Raw genomic sequence first — 15403 nt, 5'->3', positions numbered from 1 at the left:
TTATAGAACGTCTGTACCCTAACGCTGCAATAAACAATATATCTTTCTCCTTTGATAATTTTGTTTGCAAGTGGATACATAGCCCAACAATATTTTATGGAGTGCTGCAATGTACTGGCACTGGATTCTTATGACCTTTCAGAAATATTTTAGCCAGCATTAGTTGTTTAACACTCAGCAGGTTACCTGTATCAGTACAGCTGCAGTTTACTTACAACTTGAGCTTGAGCTTGCAGACCTGAAAATGGTGAATAAAATGAAGTGCTTAGGATGAATTGCTGCTTTACCCATTTGACTAATGTGTGTGGAATTTGTCCAAAATGGCTGTCATTTCCAGGAACATGTCTTTGTGACCCACAAAGGTTTTCTTAAATTTTCCACTTCCGTGCCGACATAGAAACACACATTGTTACGATGGTGGAACAACTCTATCAGCAGTAACAATTAGAAATATTGATTCAAGGCTACAAAAACAGGAAACAAACTTTAAACATTGCTCAACCTGCCATTCTTCACTTTGCCCCTTCCCTCTTCCCCCAATTGTTTTTCTTAATTCAGTTTTACTTTTTAAATAATTTTTCTTGCTCCATCTTTTTTATAACTCCATGTTCTTCATTAAAAGAAAAAGGTAACTTTACAATATTACACCTACTACCTTTATCCTCTTGATCAAGCTTACTTCCATACAATATTTAACACAAACTTACCTTTTGGTGGGGGGTGGAGGGGGGGCTGCATGTGACCACAGTATAGCAATTCTCAGGGTTTGGTATATTGTTAACTAATGAACTTTCACACTCGTAGGATTCCCTCCTTTCCCGACTGTGAAATATTAGCAATAGCACAAATCTTCATTCAGTTTTCAGCCTGCATAAAATCTTTGAAGGTTGCTCATTTTTGTGCTCTTAATGTTTACTGGCCAAAGATTGCTTCAAAAGAATTTTTTGCATGTTTTGGCCACTGCTAATGATGACAATTAATGTTGACTTACAGCATAATAAAATGCTGACTCCAGGGAAATCATTTGAATTTGCAAAACAATGCATTTCACTTCAAAGGTCAAAGTTTAATTTTGACTGCCAGATAATACCAAATTTGCTTTAAACCCAGTGATGCTATTGTAAAATTGGAGCCAAGTCCTTGAAATTCATAGCTGTATAAGTTTGTAGCTCGTTAACTACTCAGTGGTAAGGAAGATGAGACATTACGCTTGCTGCTTCTCTTTCCTGCCCTCCCCGCCCACCCACCCCCTCCCCCTACATGCACTAATGGTTCTTGCTATTAAACCTGTTGCTAGGCCTGTTCCATTCTAATTTTCAGCATTTTTGTTACCTTACACATGAAGTGCATCACAATCTGTGCTTGTGCTCATTTTGTAAATTTACTAACTTCACTGTTTCATTTTTAGTTAATAATGGCTGCATGCTGGTTATAAACCCAATCAAGTCTAGCCTGGATTTTGCTATGATCGTATTTGGTTTCTAGTGGTGGGGCAGATTTTGCACTTACAATAATCTGTAGACAAAAAGCCTGACACGCAACATAACCAAATTAAAATAAAAAACTTTTGTTGTCTGTTGCAAATTGGTGCTGTCAAGGTGACGGATATGGTTTTAAAAAGAGCTTGGTTTTATCAGTTTTACTGATTTCAGTTCTTTGTTTTACATTCTTTTTTTTACTCTGCTTTTATTATTTAAGTGTTATGCACTGAAGATGCACAGCACACCATCAGAAAATAATCCCAAATTGTGTGAGCAGTTTATGACATTGTGTTTCCTTAGGATGTCCATCTACCCCATTCCCATTAGCAACTTCTTGCATGTTTATCCATCGTACACAAAATATAGAAATGCTGACTGGAAGGGAGTTTGTATTATTGGAGTATTTTTGGTCTATTCTCTGTTCTGTCTATCAGGACAACATTGGACACCGTTTGCTTCAGAAGCATGGGTGGAAGCTTGGCCAAGGACTGGGAAAGTCTCTTCAGGGTGAGTTCAAAAACAATCACATAATATAACACTTCATAGCTTTATGAAAAATGTTTTTGAGAACATGTCCCAAGTACAATAAAAATGTGCAAACTTTTTATAATTTTTTTCCCTCTGCAGTTTAATCTGAAAATACTGAATTTTGTATCATATTAGCTGTAAGCGGAAACCTGAATTTAATTTCAGCTGATTTCTTGCTGTTTCTATTTTCCCTGTTTTTGTGTGCTTTGGGTGGTGCTGTAATGAATTTAACTCTAAAGTTACATTTGACGAAATTTGAGACCCCAGCAGTTTATTCGATGTAACAAAAAATTATCATCTTTAACATGTAGTAGCTACATTTTCTAGTACAGCATTATATAACTCCCCAGCTATCGCATACACTTCATAAACTGATCTTTTCAGCTTGAATAATTTGAATTATGATTAAAACAAAAATCCGACTGCATTTTATATTTTGTATACTTGTAAAGTATTTGGTATATAGTGCCTATCCTTTCCCATTTGATTTGGTCTAATTTCAGCTTGTGCTATTCAGTTTCTCAGAGGGAAATGCCTGGAGTTGGTATGCATGGTTTTATTAAGTCCAGGCTGCTGATTATTCTTCCTCAGAACATTATTTGCATTCAAATATATTATAAAATAGCCCATGATTCTGAATTATTTCTTCTCAATGGTTATTATTTCTCATCACTTGATGTACTACACATCACTGAGACATCAGAATCCGCTGCTGCGCTGTAACATTTAGTGGAGGAGTGAATACAGGCCAATTGTAGTCATGGCCAAAAAGAGAAGCATGTGAGTTGTTTGTAATGTAGCTAACTGAGGTTGGATTCAAGGAACTTTTTGACGATTGGATGTTTACAGCTATGTCTGCTACAATAGCTGCTGACCTCTGTATCCTGCTCAAGCAGAATAGCTCGGGTTTTAGTGAATTTCTATCCTTACCAAGGTTAGAGATGGCAGCACTCTGAAAGGGAACTCTCTTCCATTTCAGGCATCTCCTGATGTCAGCCAACAGTGTCACATCAAGCATGCAAACCCAGTTATAGTGAAGACTCAGCACTTGTTAAACCCAATCTCAAAGACAGAACCCTTAAGAATATTGATAGGCAAAGGGATCTGGGTGTACAGGTACACAGGTCACTGAAAGTGGCAGTGCAGGTGGAGATGGTAGTCAAGATGGCATACAGCATGCTTGCCTTCATCAGCTGGGGCATTGAGTTTAAAACTTGGCAAGCCATGTTTCAGCTTTATATAACCTTAGGCTGCACTTGGAATATAGTGTTCGATTCTGGTCGCCACACTTCCAGAAGAATGTGGAGGCTTTGGAGAGGGTACAAAGATTTACCAGGATGTTGCCTGGTATGGAGGGCATTAGCTATAAGGAGAGGTTGGAGAAACTTGGTTTGTTCTCACTAGAATGACAGAAGTTGAGGGGCAACCTGATAGAAGTCTACAAGATTGAGAGGCATGGACAGAGTGGATAGTCAGAAGCTTTTTCCCAGGATGGAAGAGTCAGTTACTAGGGGGCACAGATTTTAAGGTGCAAGGGGCAAGCTTTAAAGGAGATGTACAAGGCAGATTTTTTACAGAAAGGGTGGTGGCTGTCTGGAACTTGTTGCCAGAGGAGGTAGTGGAAACGGATATGGTAGTGACTTTTAAGGGGCATCTTGACACATACACGAATAGGATGGGAAAGAGTAATATGGTCCCTGGAAGGGTAGAAGGTTTTAGTTATGTTGGGCAGCATGGTTGGTTCAGGCTTGGAGGGTCAAAGGTCCTGTTCCTGTGCTGTAATTTTCTTTGTTCTTTGCATAACTTGGTCCCATGATAATAAGCGATTCTATGTTAACCATACAGTTTATCTTGAAATATAGAGATTAAAATTAAGATTAATATGTGAACCAGTAATAATAGGAGATTTGAAACTAAGGTTGTTTAAATTAACTTTTATTTTACATTTGTTCAAGTGACAGACATTTAAGCAAAATATTGCGGATGCTGAAATGTGAAACAGGACCAGAGACTGCTAGGAAAAACTCACCAGGTCTGGCAGCATTTGTAGGGAGGGAAGACAGTTAACATTTCGAGTCCATTTGGTTCTTTGTTAGAACTAAACAAAGGGAGAAATGTGTTAGATATTAAAGTGTAGCTGTGAGAGATTGCAGTAAAATGTAGCAATTTTAAGAGCAATAGACCTGGAAGAGTGGGTGGGGTATTACATTGAGGCAATGGATACATGGAATATTTAAAATATATTTAATGTTGGGAATTAATAAATTAGTTTCACGTATAAAACTTACAGCCAGCAGAAAGCAGGTTTTCTTGCCAAAGAACAGAACTAGATTCAAATCTACCTTAAAAATTGGTCTGAACAAGTAAGGAACTTGTTCTTTACTCTGACCTCTTTCTCAACGTTCCTGTTGACTTGGCACCATTAATGAAGAATGTTGACAAGCTATCCACTAAGGATGCCATGAGAATTTATTTAGCAGCTATGCATGATCTTGCAACTCTTAGCGGAATTAATGCATCACATCTACTTTGGATTCTACTGCATTTGTACAGACCTTACACCATCTGCTGCTGGACCTGAATCTGTTAGCAGCGAAGACAAAGGCTGTTGAACATTCCTTTTGGGAAAGGACTCTCTTGGTGTAATTCTTGCTGATTGCAATACTTGAAAAATGTGCAGCTTTTTTCCATTCGCAAATTGGGCTTGCATAGAGTTTCTCACCTGAAGTGAAAGCGATGGTCCATTTCACTTCCATTTGTTGCAGATTTAAGGAAGAACTTTAATTTTATATAACATTATTCACAACGCCAGGACATTTGAAAATGCCCCATTGATTGCTTTCAAAGTGTAGTCACCATTATAATGTGGACAAATATGGCAACTCGTTAATGGACGGTAAGATTTGACAAAAAAAAATTAAAAAGGCATAATAAATAGGAGCAAGAGTAAGCTATTCAGTTTTTTGAACCTGCTCTGCCATTTAATACAACCATGGCACATGATCTGCCTTGATTCCATTTTTCCTCATTTTCCTTACATCTTTGTGTCCAAAAATCGATTGTTCTCTCTCGAATAGATGCAGTGATTGAGCATTTACAATCCTGTGGGATAAGGAATTCTAATGATCCACAACATTTTGAGTGAATAAGAGTCTCCTTGTTTTGATCCTAAATGATCAACCGCTTATTCTGAGACTGAACCCTTTTAAATTTCCCATCCAGGAGAAACATCATGAGTAAAATAATTAAATAATTTGTTTCAGTAATATTGGTTGATCGAGAGCTAAGTGTTAGCCAGCGTTTTGGAGAAACCCCATGCCTTTCCTGTAGTGTCAATTGACTTTTACTTGTCCAACTGAAGAAAGGTGAGACTTTGGTTTAACATTTCATCTGAAAATATCAATCTCTCAACACTGATGTGTCAGTCTAGGTCATGTACTGAAGTCTCTGGAATGGGCTGGAATTCATGCTCATTTAACTTGAGAAGTGAGAGTTCTACCATAATCTGTTTGATGCCAAAATACAATCGTAGAAATCGTAGAAACCCTACAGTACAGAAAGAGGCCATTTGGCCCATCGAATCTTCACTGACCACAAACCCACCCAGGCCCAAACCCCCCTCCCCGCCCCCGTCCATACATATTTACCCACTAATCCCTCTAACCTGTGCATCTGAGGACACTAAGGGCAATTTTAGCATGGTCCATCAACCTCACCTGCACATCTTTGGACTGTGGGAGGAAACCGGAGCACCTGGAGGAAATCCATGCAGAACGAGGAGAATGTCCAAACTCCACACACACGGTGGTCCAAGCTGGGAATCGAACCCAGGTTCCTGGAGCTGTGAAGCAGCAGTGCGAACTGCTGTGCTACCGTGCCACTCAGTGTATATCTGTGTAGGGTGAAACTCCATGTTCTATAACAGGTTTGTGTAAGAACATGGTTCCTTTTAATCTGAGTTCACTATATAGAATAAATTGGGGGCCTTTATGGGCAAATTTTTCTGGCCGCACTTGCCCCAAGGCCGGAAAAACCCCCCGAAGTTGAAAAATTCCCCAAAGTCAACATACCTTTGCATGGTCTGCCCACTTTGATTCCTATGGTGGATGGGATGGGAAAATTCCGGTCGTTGTTTTATTTAACAGACAAGTATGGTTAGTGCATTAATACTTTTGTTTTCCTTTATTTTTGGCGCAAGTATCGATTCAGTCCGTTTGATTAGTTAAAATATACGTGACTGTTGGCCTGTGTAAATTAATGGGGTGTTGTGTAAGTTATCTAATAAAGGAAATATTTTTAAAATAAAAATTGTAGGGGACTGGGTGGTGTAATGCACCAACACTTCAGCTCTCAGCACTGGGGTTGAATGCAGACCATGTGGAATGATAATCTGTATTTGCTGCTTGCATTTGAGGATCATGCATGAAATTGTTGCCTGCTCATGCTAGTTCCCCTTGTGGCAGCAGTCCCAAAATGAACAAATATCATGAATTGGCATTACACTGGCAGCTCCATCACCCACCATAACGGTTACAGTGGAAAATTGATGCACACAGTTCACCAGGGTGTTTTTCTGCATTTGGGACAAAGCTGTTTCTTACTGAGAGCTGCAAGAAAGGAACTTGGACCTGTTATGTTTCCGTGTTGTCACAGTGAGTGTACTGGCTGCAATCTTTCCAATTTTTTTCTCCATCTCTGGAGAAATTTCTTTTCTCCCTGGATGGTTGCACACGTTTGAATGTGACACTGAAGACCACAATTATACAACGTCCTATAGCATTCTGTCACCTTTACTTACTGTTTAAGCCTATATTTGTTTTCAAATCTGAGTTTGTACCTGTCAGATGAAAATATGTGCTCTGGTTCACGTTCAGACTTTTCCAGGATTCTGCAGCTTTTGTCTTTCACGCTCAAATTTTCCAGCCTGCATGTAAATGCAAGGAGAAATAGTTGTTGCCACTTTTACAGCGATGCTGGCCTGTTGTCCAATTTAAACCTTTATCCTTTAGAATAGGATGTCCCATCAGGAAGCAATTCCAAGTCCGATCTTTTGGAATTGGTGGAATAAGAAACTGATGCACTTGTACAGTGTTATGGATGCGCATTTTCCTGTTTCTTTCCTCTCCTGCTTAGTTGTAGTTTTGTAGGTTCTAACAACCTCGGATAATTTTATCTAATAACTCATTCAGTCTCTGACTATCAGCTGAATGATTGCATAGGACATTAAATCTAAACCTAACAGATATATTCCAGCAGCAGTTATTGCATAAGATTGGAGTTTGTGAAGTTGGACTGATGGACATAGTGAGGCCAATTGATGCCTTGTTCAGATGGTTTAACTTAGTTGTTGTTGTTGGTCCATTGTCCTTGATGAGGACCTCGACACCATTAGTCATTTTGAGGCTGGATGCGGTGTGTCCGAAGATGACTGATCTCTGTGACTACAGCTCCCAGAGTATCTGCACCTGCTGCTTCGTCACTCGCCCAATGCCACAGGATTTCAAAGGTTGAACAGAACGATGATGATGATATTGAGACAAGTGCTTGATTTGGATTAAAGTGAGGGAGAGGGGAGAGTTGCGCAGTGTCGGTCTCGCTCTCTGTTCCCAATTCCCATCTGGATCCAGTGGCAAGACGAGTCGAGACGGCTGGAGGTTGAACTAGACCCAGTGGATGACCAGGACGTCTTCTGTGTCTTGTCCTGCTCTTCGCGTTCCACAATGCTTGCAGACTGCAGTTAAAACAGGAACTTATCCATTGAGCTATTTTAAAAATTGTGCCTCTTCAAATGCTTGCAGATGATTCTTGAAAATGAAAGCTTTTGTTGCCTCCTGAGAGATGTGCCTTTTGTCATAACACTATGACAACAATAGCAGTGGTGTTTCTAGTGTTGGTATTAGAAGTCTTCGTTCTTTCCACCACTTGATGAGAAGATAATTGTTGTCTTCCAGTCCATTTTGTAATTTAATAAATATGGTGAAGTCCAGAACTGCTAAAGTGCTTGGAGAGGAAGACTTTGGATTATTTCATGATGACTAGCAATAGAGTTAGGAAGAAGCATTTTAAGAAGGCTTAGATATTTGCATTTATATAGCATCTTTCGTGACCTCAGGAAGTCCCAAAATATTTTACAGCCAATTAAGTACTTTTGAAATCACTTAAAATATACAGCATATAAGAAGGTCCAGCTTAACTTCTACTGTTACACATTAATCCTGAAATGGCTGAATACAAAATGAGCGGTAACTGTCTTCATGTTATTTGGACATGTTTCTAGCGTGAATGTGACAGGCTGAAAGCCATATGAATACATTGGGCTGAATTTTTGATTTGCTATCGGTACCCATTATTGGGTGAATTTCCAGGCCTCACCAAGAGCAGGCCAATTGGTAGCTAGGGTCTGGGCTCGACAAGTAAGGAGAGCAGGTGAGCTCCTGAGGCTGGATGGCCATTGGCCATCAGAGTTGGACGCTAGCAGTGCAGGCAGAGGATAGAGAGTGAGTGCATGCCTCAAGATGGAAGCAAACTTTGACAAGGATTTAAAATTGTTTTATATTTAAAAACAGCCACAGATGCCAGGCTGTCATCTTTGAGGAGCAACCCTCAGCTGTGCTTTGGCCATGTAGGTGCATGGTGGGGGTTGAGTTCCCTTGATATGGAGCGTGAAAATTCCAGTTGGCACGTGGAGACTGGCTTCAGTGGGCTGTTTTAATTGATCTAATTGTCTGCAAGAACCGGCTGGAACAAAATAGGTCCTACCTTTGTGGCCATTCAAACATTTGCTGCTTCATGACTGACAATATTGCAGATTTTTCATCGACATTCAAAATGCAGCTTCATGTTGTTTGAGGATACCTTTAGCTTTGTGGTGAAATGATTGGTATTTATTTTCTTCTCTCTTTATGCTGCAGAACACAATCTCCAAAGGCTGACTTTTCAGATTGAGCTGCTTTCATTTTGCTGATGTATAAACATTGCGGATCGAAAATAGACAAATCTGAATGTAAAGTCATCCTGTGCAAGAGAAATCCTTGCTCCCTGTGCTTGGAATACTGTCATGTCATGTTGGCTCTGATTTTTGGCTGCTTTAGCCATAAATTGTGATTGTGGAAGATTCTTTTTCCTTTTGTTATTTCCTTTGTACTAGGTATTACTCCAGACAGTGGAGGCATTTCCCCCGATTCACGTTCCAATTTTGCTATGGCTCCTTGATACCACATTCGGTCAGATGTTGCCTCGATAAGGGCCATCACCCTGAGCTCATCTCTGAAATTCAAATCTTTTCTCCATGTTTGGACCAAGGCTGTAATGAGGCCTGAATGGCTCAGGCGAAACCCCAAACTGAGCATCAGTAAGCTGGTACTGCTGAGTAAGTGCCGCTTGACAGCACTGTTGACACCTCTCATCACTGTTGATGATCGAGAGTAGTCTGATGGGGTGATAACTGGCTTTATTGTGTTTGTCTTTTTTTTGTGGATTGGTCATAGCTGGGCAGTTTTCCACATCACTGGGTAGATACTAATGTTGTAGCTATTCTGGAACAGCTTGGCTATGTGTGCAGCTAATTCAGGAGCTTAAGCTTCAGGGCTGTTGCTGGAATGTTATCAGGGCCATAGTCTTTGCCATATCCAATACCTTCAGCCATTTCATGATATCAGGTAAAGTGCATCGAATTGGTTGAAGACTGATGCTGGGGTCCTCATAGGAGAAGGCCCAGATAGATTATCCATGTGTTACTTCTAGCTGAAGATTGCTGATGCTTAGCCTTATGATGTACTCGGCTCCCTCATCTTTGAGGATGGAGATATTTGCGGTGCCTCCTTCTTAATTTATTTAATTATCCAACACCTTTCATGGCTGGATGTGGTAGGATTGCAGAGCTTAGATCTGATCAACTGGGGGCCCGTAAGCGTAGGCAGCATGCAATGGATAATACTGTTCGGCATGCAAGTCATCCTGTTTTGCAGCTTAAAGACGACACTTCTGCTTTCTTCGCATGTCGTCCTGCACTCCTTATTGAACCAAGGTTGATAGCCCGGCTTGATCGTCATGGTAGATTGGGGGATTTGCAGAGCCATGAGGTTATAGTTTGTAGTTGAATACATTTCTGCTGCTGTTGATGACTCCCAGCACCACATGGATGTTGTGTTTTGCATTGCAAGTTCTGAAATCTTCACACAAAAGTATGGCTTTTGTTCTGTGACATATAAAAGTTGCACAGATAAATCTGATTTTTGTTCCCTTTTAAATGGATCTTTATAGTTTTAATTTTTGGTCCATACTTTGTGATCTGTGAAACCAGATTAGTTAATTTTGGAGCTAAAGTAGTAACTAAATATGGCTAATTGAATTTACTTGAGGGTATTGCTGTCAGGTGGTTGTAGAGCAAGAACATTAAATTGCCAGTTTTTGCTGACTTGTCTTGGATCTCGTTTCCTAGTGTACTGATATTTTTAAACCTGTTGACATGCTGTAGTTGTGTAAATTATTTTCTATTTCTACATTAGACTTGAATTATTTTCTGCTCAAGTATAATCTAAAAAAATTAAAATTATTCAAGATAGCAAGATTTTCTTGCAAAATGTTACATAACTAAAAATACAAAATGCTAGGTATACAGAGCAGGTCAGACATTGTCTGTAACGGATTATAGAATTCCTACAGTGCAGAAGAAGGCTATTCGACCTTTCGAGTCTGCACTTACCCACAATCCCATCCAAGCCCTATTCCCGTAATCCCACATACTTACCCTGCTAATCCCATGACCAGGGTCAATTTAGCATGGCCAGTCAACCTAAACTGTACATTTTTGGACTGTGGGAGGAAACCCATGCAGACACGGGGGAGAATGTGCAAACGCCAAGCAGACAGTGAACTGAGATTGGAATTGAACTCGAGTCCCTTGGCACTGTGAGGCAGCTGTGCTAACCTCTGTGCCACTATACTGCCCTGGAGTCCCTTGGTGCTGTGAGGCAGCGGTGCTAACCACTGTGTCATTGTACTGCCCTGGATCTGGAAGATGCATCTGGAGGATTGAGCAGCAAGTACAGAGCCAAAGGAGGAAAAAATAAAAGAAGGATGGGAGTAAGTGTAGGAAAGAAGGAAAGGAAAGATCTGTGTTAGGCGGAGGGCAGTGCTGATTAAATTAACGATTCTTAAAACTTGTGCCCAGAGGCCGTGGGGTGGTGGGGGAGGTGCGGTGGCAGGAGAGGTTGGAGTTGCAGAGCCCTTGCAAGAGTCCCTACTGCAGCATTAGCCCAGGGTGCAATAGCTGACCATCAAGAGTGTTATGGTCAGGAGAAAGCAAACAGAGGGCGGCTGGCGACATGCTTGGCTCCCACTTCCTGTTCTCTCCTAATCTTCTCCAGGCCCCTACAGGTCTTCTGTCATGCTTCCTCCATATTCTGCTCTTTGTGTTCTGTCAAGGATAGACAGGGAGCACAATGAGAAGTTGACATCTTTTACCTGCAAGTCACTATCTATTTTCTTAAAAGCATTATTAAAAGAGCACATGCAGTGCTTTCGTATTGTGAGTATTATTGTATTATAATTTGGATGCGATTCTGTGGACACCAATTTGTTTGAAAAGACGTCCTTCAACAAGAAAGGTTTCAGAATTTCTGGATTTATTGACCTTTAGTGGTGATGCTGCCAGGCAGAAAAGGTGGGCAGTGGGTACAAGGAAGGAAACACAAGCTCGATCCAGAGAAGATAGCAACAGCAAGAGAATAATTACCAAGTCTTTCCAAAAGCAAAATCATCCACTGCTGGAAATCTGAAATAATAGAAACAGCTGGAAATACTAAGTTGGCCAAGCAGCATCTGTGGATAGAGAAATAGGCCAGTGACCTTGAAAAGATGCTGCGCAATGCTGAATATTTCCACCATTTTCAGCTTTTCTATCTTTACCAGCACCCTTTGACTGGGAAAAGGGGAGTGGGGGGGCAGGGGGAGGGCACATTTGGATTTGTTTTTCCCCTCTCCATGTGCATATTTTGGAAAGATAACATCTGGCAAAACAATAAACTCTATCAAATATGTTGAGGTATTAAGAAAGTAAATGAGCATGTCAAGGCATTAATTTGATAAGTTAAAAAAAACTAGGTAGAGTAAATGTATGTGTATCTGGCTCATTCAGTCTTGAGGCACTCACTTGCTCAGGGCAAGTGGGTGTGTGCTGATGTGGGATGATCAGAGCGAGCGAGAAACTTGAGACTGGGAGTAAGGCACAAAGTCTCAACCACACACATACTGCTGCCTCTCCTCACATGTCCCCTCACCCCACAAACATACCCATAGTGCTTCTCAGGCCCCGTGGCCTGCCTGCCTGCCCCACCCATCCCAACAGCCCCCGTCTGCCCTCAGGGCCACATCTGACCAGTGGGCCAATGGATGGACAAGCTTGAGTTAGCGTAGGATCTGTCGTATGAGAAATGCGAGACTCCATTATGGTGGTTGTCACTCGGTACTTAAAAAATCATAATGTGAGCAGGCAGTCAAAATGGCTTTTTGAAAGAGGAATCATGCCTAAGTAATGGAATTGAGCTTTTTGACAAAGTAACATTCAAGATAGACAAAGGGAAGCCAGTGGATGTGGTATACTTGGATTTACAAAAAGCATTTGCGAAGGTGCCACATCAAAGTTTACTACACAAGATAAGAGGCCATCCTTTGGGGGTAATATATTATTATGGATAAGACTGGTTAGCTAACAGCAAGCAGAGGCTAAGGATAAATGTCTTTTTTCGGATTGGCAAGCTGTACTTCATGCCATGACATAGGGCTCAGTGCTGCATCCTCAACATTTTATAAACTATTTCAATACCTTGAGTGAAGAGACTGAATGTCTGGTAGCTAAGTTTGATGATACCAGAATTAAGCTGTCAAGAGGGAGTAGTGAGTCTGCAAAGGGATATAGACAGGTTGAGTGGTCAGTAATGTGGCTGATGGAATATACCATATATAAACGTCATTTTTTTGACATGAAGAGAAAAGTAACATACAATGTAAAGGAAAAAGATTGCAGAACTTGACATGGAATTTTTAAAAGTGGCATCTCGGCCTTTCGGCTAAGATGCAAACAAGATCAAGACTTGGAGGAAGAGCTATGCCTACTCTAATCAGCTTGGATCATGTAGATCAAGTCCAAGACAGGTGATGAGAGCCCTGTCTTGCCAGCTTGGATCGGGAATGTCTCAACTTGTTGACACTCTGAATTGGACTTGATTGGATTGAATTGGAATAAAAACAAAAAAAAATCTGTGTTCTGGTACCTGAATCTCTGTTATTATGCCGATGCAGTGGGTGATTAGGAATGTTGGTATTTATTGCAAGAGGAATTCAATATAAAAAGGAAGTTTATTGCAGTTGTACGGTGCCTTGGTGATTCCACACCTAGAGTACTGTGTACAGTTTTGGCTTCTTAATTTGAAAAATAATAGCTGCTTCAGAAATAGTTCAGAGAAGGTTCATTTGACTAATTTCTGGGCAGACAGACTTACCTTATGAAGAACAGTTAAACAGGTTGGACTATACCCACTCCGTTTAGAAGAATGGGAGGAGAACTTATTGGGCCTGAACTCCCATGGAATGGCAGTTGGAGTCGAATTGCCACTGTGCTCCTACTTCGTCACCTGGAAATCTTTCCGATCCAGTCATACTGACCTTCCAGCTTCCAACCCTGAGAACCTGCCAGGGCAGCGTGCTCTGGAGGCCTTCAACCAAACACTGCAGAATTAGCTGAAGGTGGCCACACCCCCTTTTTTATGACACTGGCTAAATTTAAAAATCAATTTGGGAGAAGGTAGATTTCTCGGGTAAGTTGTTAGAATTTTGGAGAGGGGTGATGGGTCACATAGGTCGGACACCAAATGGGGGCATGGAAATGGTGGAGCGTTCAGTCAGGGGTGGGCAGTGGGGTGGTCAGACTGTTGGCGGGGGGAGGGGAACTGGGCGGTGGACCTGATACTTCGGGGGTTGGGGTGGTGGTGAGTCTCCTGAGGATTTGGGAGCTAGTGGTCAGTCCTCGTGGGGTTTGGAGGAGGCTGGGAGGGAGTGTGATGATGAGTTCCCTGAGGGTTGGGGGGGTAGTGGTCAGTCCGCTGATAGTTATAACAAAGAAAGGGACAGAGAAGTGGGAGCGATATGGCAAAATAAAATGGCACATGACTTGAAACTTAGAGTCATGTTCAGTATTCAGCAAAGCAATCACTTAATTTGCATTTGGCCTCCCCAAAGATAGGAAATAGTAGAAGGAGTAGGCAGTATGGCCCTTTGTATCACTTCTGCTATTCGTTATGATCATGGCTGATTGTCCAACTCAGTAGCCTGATCCTGCCTCCTCCGCCATATTCTTTAATCCTTTCGCCCCAAGAGCCAAATCTAACTCCCCCTTGAAAAGTATTTTGGCTTCAGCTGCTTTCTATGGTAAAAAATTCCACAGGCTTACCACTCTCTGGATAAGAAACTTTTCCATCCCAGTCCTAAAAGATTTATCTGGTACCCTTAAATTAGAGGTTATCTAGGTCTCATTGCACATTCCCCTCTCTTAATTTATAGACATTCAGATACTCATCTGCCTTCCTGTTTTTGCTACCAGTGGGGATTTCCTCAAATTTATCCACATTATACTGCATCTGCCATGCATTTGCCCATGTTCTCAGCTTGTCCAAATCACACTGAAGCATCTCTGCATTCTCCTCACAGCGCCACCTCCCATCCAGCTTTATATCATCAGCTAATTTGGAAATATTACATTTAATTCCCTCATCTAAATCAGTACTATATATTGAGAATGTCTGGGTTCCTGGCATTGATCACTGCTTGCCATTCAGATATTACCTGTTTTTTCAAACTCTGTTTGCTGTCTGCCAACCAGTTTTCTATCCATCTCAATACCCCCAATCCGATGTGCTTTAATCTTACACACACATCTCTTATGTCAACTTTGTTGAAAACCCTCAGTCCAAATGAACCACATCCACTGGCTCCCCTTCATCAAGTCTAGTTACGTTCTTGAAATATTCAAGCATAATTGGATGGGAGCCTGAATGAGTCAGGGGCCTTGAGTGCTTGATTTGTCAAGCATGATCTTTTTTTGGAAATCCATGCTGACTCTCCCATTTTACCTCTGTTTATCAAGAGCTCTGGTATTAAATCTTTGATAATTTGTTTCTAGCATTTTCCCCACTGCTGACCAATCTATAATTCCCTGTTTTCTCTCTACCTCCCCTTTTAAATAGTGGAGTTGTATTAGCTACCCTCCAATCTGTAGGAACTGTTCCAGAGTCTCTCAAAGCTTGGAAGGTGACCACCAATGCATTCACTATTTTTAGGGCTACTTTCTTAAATAGTCTGGTATGTAGATTAGCAGGGCCTGCGGATTTATCGGCCTT

General features: G+C 41.1%; 1 protein-coding gene across 2 annotated transcripts in view; it reads left to right on the top strand.

Annotated features, from left to right (window-relative positions):
- The window catches only part of gpatch8 (G patch domain containing 8), a 174689-nt gene that overhangs the window by 44972 nt on the left and 114314 nt on the right, over positions 1–15403 (top strand). For both annotated transcript variants that reach the window (XM_080213740.1, XM_080213741.1), the window contains exon 3: positions 1916–1988. In XM_080213740.1, coding sequence (XP_080069866.1) covers positions 1916–1988 — 73 coding nt within the window. The remainder of the gene's footprint in view (positions 1–1915; positions 1989–15403) is intronic.

Source organism: Carcharhinus amblyrhynchos, chromosome 27 (genome assembly GCF_965287045.1).
Source record: "Carcharhinus amblyrhynchos chromosome 27, sCarAmb.v2.hapA, whole genome shotgun sequence".
NCBI classification, from domain to species: Eukaryota; Metazoa; Chordata; class Chondrichthyes; order Carcharhiniformes; family Carcharhinidae; genus Carcharhinus; species Carcharhinus amblyrhynchos.
Note: the sequence above shows the minus strand (reverse complement) of the source record. Positions and strands in the feature narration are given on the sequence as shown.